The 7500-nt window shown below is 36.9% G+C and overlaps 1 protein-coding gene across 1 annotated transcript in view; it reads right to left on the bottom strand.

Moving 5' to 3' along the window:
* Positions 1-7127, bottom strand: part of LOC137625074 (uncharacterized) — a 7761-nt gene extending 634 nt beyond the window's left edge. The window contains exons 1-2 of the mRNA XM_068356004.1: positions 6183-7127; positions 4286-6128 (exon numbers count right to left, since the gene is read on the bottom strand). Coding sequence (XP_068212105.1) covers positions 4286-6128; positions 6183-7127 — 2788 coding nt within the window. The remainder of the gene's footprint in view (positions 1-4285; positions 6129-6182) is intronic.
* Positions 7128-7500: the final 373 nt, after the last annotated feature.

Here is a 7500-nt window from a genome sequence, read left to right as displayed (position 1 = left end):
TAGCACTTTTAGGTAATTACGTCGCTGTGATTGCATTTCCAGTCTGACTTTATTCTTCTATGTTTTAGTAACAACTCATTCCCCATCGTCTATTAGCATTCCCTTATTGTCTTTCTTCGCTGTAGCTGTAATGTAAGTGTACCTCACGCGTTGCACTGTATCTGTTCGGTCACTAATTATTTGATCTTACTTTACCGCCATTTCTTTCCATTTTGCTGTTTAACCTTTCAATATTTACTTAGTAACGCATCTATAGGAATTTCCTTCAGTTGCCTCTCGACGCTGATTGTTTTTTTTTCCGGCTCAGGCCTGTGTCATCTTGTCATAATTCCATAAATCTAATGGAATTCTATCTTCCCCCAGTTTTTATTCCCCTTAGCCAGTCATGTCTACAATCTTAATGTACTTTTGAGGTAGGAATCTGTGTTTTCAGGGGGACTTTAGATCCATACGCCGAAGCATCAACAATCATTGCCAAGCACTCCTTGGTTCAAGCTGGGATTGAGGGTTTTTTGGCTCAAGGACATTGTCCTGTCCCTTCCCTCTGCCACTCACAAGTGACCATTAAATCTTCAACCTTCTAGGTGCTGTAGGTCTTCTGGGAGAATAATTATGAAAAATTATAGATTTTTCTTTTATATGTATCCTTAAAAAACTAAAGAGATGGAAAGCCCCTGGATACGATGGAATAACTGTCGAGATAATACTGGCCGAAAATGAAGTGACTCCCAGACTACTTACAAGATTATTTTGTAGAATGTGGCATGAAGAGGCAAAACCTGATGAATGGGAGTTTGGCGTGTTGGTAAAATAGCTAAAAAAGGAGACCTGACTGTTTGCAATAATTACAGGGGCATAACACTTACGTCAGGTGTTATGATGATATTTAGTATGCTTATTCTTAAGAGACTGGAGAGAAAAAATGATGAAAAGCTGAGAGATGAACAAGCAAGATTTAGAAAAGGTAGAAGTTGCACTGACCAAATTTTCATTTTGAGACATGTTGTACCGCAATGCGTAGAATATAGAAATTCCCTTTTGATGGTATTTGTGTTCTATGAAAAAGCCTTTGATAGTGTGCATCGGCCAATTTTGTGGTGAGTCCTGCGTTATTATGGAATTCCTCTTAGATATGTAAATTTAATTAAGTCGGTTCATGAGCATTGTAAAGGCAAATTTAATGTTAATGGAGTCTTATCAAGTGAGTTTCCAGTGAACAGCGGAGTACTCCAAGGCAATATGTTGTCACCTATGTTGTTTAAACTCCTCATGGACTTTGTAATGTGTAGAACAGTCAGAGATGGTGGAGAAGGATTGGACTGGATTGGTGATAGGAATTTAGCAGACCTAGAGTATGCTGATGATGCTGTCCTTGTTAGCAGAACACCACAGGATTTGCAATGCTTGCTTACCAGAATACATGAAATATCACACAAGGTGGGGCTGAAGATAGATAGAAGAAAGACAGAGATGATGAGAACGGAGTATGCAATGGAAGACGAAATATCATTGGAAGGAGAAAGGATTAATGAGGTAGAATCATTCAAGTATTTAGGAACTATGATCTCCAATACAGGGTCTTTAGAATTAGAGTTTAGTGAAAGATTGAAAAAAGTAAATCAGACAATGGCTAGGTTAAGTAAAATTTGAAAATCAAATCGCCTTAAATTGCATATAAAAATCATACTATATATCAGTTTAGTGAGATCGGTATTACTTTATAGACATGAGTCATGGTATGACAATGAAACAATCTCTAATAGATTTAGTAGATTTGAGAATTAAGGCCTCAGAAGGATATTGGGAGTTAAATGGTAGGACAGGATTAGAAATGAAACTATAAGAGAGATTACTCGAGTGCCATATGTGGATGAGATCATGGTGAAGGGTAGGTGGAGATGGTTTGGGTATACTCTTCGCACTCCCCAAGAGAGATTAGTTCACCAAACGTTCAGCTGGGCTCTACAAGGCACTAGAAGAATTGGAAGACCCAGGCCTACATGGCTAAGGACTATAAAGCGCGAAGTAGGAGATGATGAATGGAGAACTATTGAATGAAAAGCTCAAGACAGACGACTGGCGAAATCTAACCGAGGCCCTTTGCGTCAATAGGCGTAGGAGGAGATGATGATGATGATGATATATATATATATATATATATATATATATATATATATATATATATATATATATATATATATATATTACTGTACATGATGCGGGTGGAATGTTCAGTATTAATTTGTGTCAACCTCACTAATTATAGATGAATTAAAATTGTTCCACAATTAGTGTATCTAATGATGGGTTGTTTTACACGTCCTAATATAACTATTTGGGACAACAGTCCTACTCCATGAGTGGACTATGAAAGTTTTTGTAAACTGTATTGAAATCAGACAGTTATCATCACAGCCCGACTCACTGTGATGAAGATACATATGTAAAAACACATACCGACTAAGCAATAGTCTGTTATAGAAGGGTTAAAGAATAGAGATACACAATTTTTTATTTAAAAGAAACGCAATTAGAAGTAAAATCTTTTATTGCCAAAAGCAAGCAAATATAACAGATATCTAAATTTTTGTGCTTAAAAAAACAAGAAATACTTACCCCAGTAACATCATATTGAATAGAATAATAACATCATTCCATACGAAAAAAAATAGTCACCTTTTGACTCTTCAATATAAACATAACATTCAATCCGCAATATGTAGAGTACTATATAAATATATATAAATTATATATATATATAAATATATATATATATATATATATATATATATATATATAGATACACATATATATGTGTGTGTATATATATATATATATATATGTGTGTGTGTGTGTGTGTGTGTGAATTTAAGGGTTTCGCCCAGACCAAAGGGCTCATCAGGTGGGTTTTGCCTATTTCCATTTCGCAGGTTTGGTTCCCACGACCCTCATTTCTTTTTTTATTACCTCACCTCAAAATTTATATTTCACATGTCATTAAGCACATAAAACCAAGTCCCCAAGCACTAGAACCAGAGAAACAACTTGAAACCTATTTCAGTGTTCTGGGCATTGAACTTACGGGTTTTTACGCCCCGCCAGAGGTTGCCCCTTCATACTAAAATAGGTTTCGGCTATCTCCCCTTACTCCAGCTAGCCTATCAAGAGTCAATGGTGTCCAATGATGACATTCGACATTCATCTGTACGTTATGAATGTCTTATAATTATGCCATTATGCAAAAAGACCAAATTTGTTGTCGCTTTGCAAAATGACTTAAATATCTCGACATTTTGCAAAAGGGCCAAGATTTTGGTCCATTTACAAAATCATGAGTATAATCATTGGTAAGGTTACAAAATGTTCAATCAGGAAGTAGCTAACCTAACCTAACCTTACCTAACCTAACCTAAACTACTCACTGATTGGACATTTTGTAACCTTATCAACGATGATACTGGTGATTTTGTAAATGGACCAAAATCTTGGCCCTTTTGCAAAATGTCGAGATATTTAGGTAATTTTGCAAAGTAACCACGAATTTGGTCTTTTTTTTTATAAGTTCATAGCACTAAACATATTCCTGTTCCACTATTCCAGTACAATGGAATCTTCTATATATATATATATATATATATATATATATATATATATATATGTGTGTGTGTGTGTGTGTGTGTGTGTATATATATATATACATATATATATATATATATATATATATATATATATATCCTGTTCACAGCACTAAACATATTCCTGTTCCACTATTCCAGTACATTGGAAACTTCTTGAGGGGACACAGCGTACTAAAAGAAGCCAGACTTGTTTCTTCTGCATGTCCACCTGGCAAAGAAACAATACAGGTGAATCTTTGTCAAGGAACAGTGCATTCCAAAACAAGTTTGACTTCTTCCCTCTGCTGAGTACATCTTGTAGATTATCTCCTTTGCATCTGGAAAGGCGGACTCCACTAGACATTGACTCTCTGTCTCTCAATGGCTATTTCAGAAAAACTTATTTCCTCACAAAGCTAAACTAAAACTAAAAACTAAACTAAACTTACACTAAACTAAACTAAAACTTATACTAAAACTATTTTCCACTATACATATTTTTTTTTCTATTCTTAATCTTTTGTTTTTATTTTTTTGGGTTTTTATAATTTTTTTTTTTTTTACTTTTAATTTTTTTTTTTTTTTTATGCTCTCTGCACCAAACTGCAATGATTGTTACTTTACACAGCGATATCCTTAATAATAGTATTGGTGATCGTTCCCCTGACCATGTTGATCCCTTCTTGGTCCGTGATTGTACTGCCGATGCTCTTCCCGTTTGGGTCCTTGATTGTACTGCCGATGTTCCCATCGATTGTACTGCCGTTGTTGGTTCCACTGCCGTGGACGATGCCTTGGTGGCTCCTGGTGATACCACTGGGCACCATTCCTTTCCCATTGATCATATTCCTTCTGATGGCGAAGCTCTTCATCATAATCTCTTCTGTTTCTTTCGTCCACCAGAATCAGTTTAGCATTAACCACCTTTTTGTATTTTTCCTCGAATGCCTCCTGTAGGAATTCGGGTTTGTCACGATGTCTGTCTGGGTGGAACATCATGGGCAAGTCCCTGAAGGATTTTATGATTTCTGCCTTTGTGGCAGTCTGTTCTAAACCCAGAACCTCATAGTGACCCTTGTCTTCCCACTGCTTCTGCAGTGCTTCAGTATCTTCTATGATTTTTAAGAAATTCTCTGATTTCTTAATTTTTACCGTTTCGAAGTCCTTCAGGGCAGCGTCCAAAAGGCCAAGTTTAACGAGGTGCCTTCCTCGTAACATGAACGCTTTCCACCCTTGAAGGCCTTTCTCTATAGCCTTGGAACAGTCTAATACAATATCCATATTAGGAGGCTTCTCAGTGGCTGCGTTCGCTTCAGCACGAAGGACATGCATGAGAGCAGTTTCTTCTTCGTTGTCCGACTCCATAGTCAAGGCTTCACTTAAAATATGTATTGCCTCTTTGACTCTGTTGTTCATCTGTGCAAATAATCCAGCCATCAATAAGCTTTTCCTCTTACGTTCATCCTTATTTTCTGTTTTCTCCTTTACCTCTTTCTTTGTCTCATTCTCAGTTTTACGAGCTTCCACTTTTTCAACTTTCAGCTTCTCCTTTTCTGTCTTCAATTCAGCAACTTCACTTTTCAATTTATTTACTTGCTGCGTTTTCTCGTCTTGAGCTTTCTTTAGTTCTTCATTTTCAGTTCTATACTTTTTCACAATCTTTTTCTCTTGCAGTATCTCAAGGTCTTTTATTTTGCACACAAATTCCAGTTTTTCATAACCACGCACCAAATCAGCTTTTTGTTTGTCCTTTTCTTGCTTCAGTTCTTCAACTTCACGTTTCAAATTATCAACTTGTTCCGTTTCCTCACTCTGTGCTTTCTTGCTTTGCTCAATTTCCTTTTTGAGAATTTTCACCAAATTTTCATGTTCCTTCATCTGAAGGTCTTTTACGACACATTCAGATTCCAGTTTCTGTTTTTCTTGCTTCAGTTCTTCAACCTCACGTTTCAAATTATTAACTTGTTCCTTTTCCTCACTCTGTGCTTTCTTGCTTTGCTCATTTTCCTTTTTGAAAATGTTCACCAAATGTTCATGTTCCTTCATCTGAAGGTCTTTTACAACACATTCAGATTCCAGTTTCTGTTTTTCTTGCTTCAGTTCTTCAACCTCACGTTTCAAATTATTAACTTGTTCCTTTTCCTCACTCTGTGCTTTCTTGCTTTGCTCATTTTCCTTTTTGAAAATGTTCACCAAATTTTCATGTTCCTTCATCTGAAGGTCTTTTACAACACATTCAGATTCCAGTTTCTGTTTTTCTTGCTTCAGTTCTTCAACCTCACGTTTCAAATTATTAACTTGTTCCTTTTCCTCACTCTGTGCTTTCTTGCTTTGCTCATTTTCCTTTTTGAAAATGTTCACCAAATTTTCTTGTTCCTTCATCTGAAGGTCTTTTACGACACATTCAGATTCCAGTTTCTGTTTTTCTTGCTTCAGTTCTTCAACCTCACGTTTCAAATTATTAACTTGTTCCTTTTCCTCACTCTGTGCTTTCTTGCTTTGCTCATTTTCCTTTTTGAAAATGTTCACCAAATTTTCATGTTCCTTCATATGAAGGTCTTTTACGACACATTCAGATTCCACTTTCTTTTTTTCTTCCTTCAATTCATCAACATCACATTTCAATTTGTTTATTTGTTCCGTTTTCTCATTTTCCCTTTTCTTTATTTCTTCATTTTTAATTTTAAGAATTTCCACCAAAGTTTCCAGTTCTTTCATCTGAAGGTCTTTTTCGACGCATTCAGATTCCAGTTTCTGGTATTCAGATGCCTTCTCAAATGTCATCTTTTCTTGAGTCTCTTTCGCTCTATCAAATTCATCTACAATACTTCTCATTTCATTTGGTTGTCCTTGTAACTTATTATTTTCATCCTCAAGATTTTGCAAGAGAGTAGTCCGATCTTTGTCTTCCATTTTGAGTTCATATCCTTCCAACAGATCTTCGCATCCATTTTCTATTTCTGGAGCATATTCTTCAAGAGAGATGTTGTCGACATCGTCTCCAGCCATCCTCCTTCTAGCAAGCATAAATCCGCCGAAAATGACGGAAGCAGCAGCCATGCCGATATAAAAGTTCTTGTTTCCATTCGAAAGGGCTTCTTCTTTCCTTTCTCCTAAGTCAAATTCGGAGAGAAGCTTGCCAACGAACCACGTTGATTTCAACTCATCTTTGAATCTTAATGCTTCTCTCTCCATCTGGCGCAATCCAAGTTTGCAGTGCTGTAGTTCCTCGCGGGCTTTCCACAAGCCCCCAATCCAAGGACAGCGCTGCAGCCACCTACCGAGGAATCCATCCTGAGAGGCGACTACACGGGAGTCTTCAAAGCGCGGCGCCTCTGGGAGTAGCCACGAAAGCCACTTGAAGACCCACGACTCATGGAGAGTTCTCAGCTGTCCCTGAAGTTGTACCGTCATGTTCTCACATGCAAGATTCTGCTCTAGAAGGGCCGAACCTGCGTTTTGAGGCCAGTTGAATCTTCCTGTAAGATTTCTGATAATATCCATCCACATTCCGATCGCTTTGTTTGCTTTGAAAGTCATATTCAATGATGCAGATCCTGAGCTTGCATCAGCCTTATTTTCAGGAAATTATTCTTGGCACTAAACGATCTCTCTGGAAACTTCAAAACCCCTGCAGACATTTAGAATCATCAACTCCATCGATAGATTTCCCGGATATTTCTCTCTTCTTCGTTCAGAAGACGGTTTTAATAATAATGATAATAATAATAATAGTAGTAGTAGTAGTAGTATTAGTAGTAGTAGTAGTAGTAGTAGTAGTAGTAATGATAATAATCTTTGATGCAATAGACGAGCTCGGAGCCCTCCGAAGACTTCAAAATTCCTGGAGACATTTAGGAATCCCCCTCTCTCTCTCTCTCTC

Source organism: Palaemon carinicauda, chromosome 31 (genome assembly GCF_036898095.1).
Source record: "Palaemon carinicauda isolate YSFRI2023 chromosome 31, ASM3689809v2, whole genome shotgun sequence".
Lineage (NCBI taxonomy): Eukaryota > Metazoa > Arthropoda > Malacostraca > Decapoda > Palaemonidae > Palaemon > Palaemon carinicauda.
The sequence above is the reverse complement of the archived record's forward strand: the minus strand, read 5'-3'. Positions and strand labels throughout refer to the sequence as shown.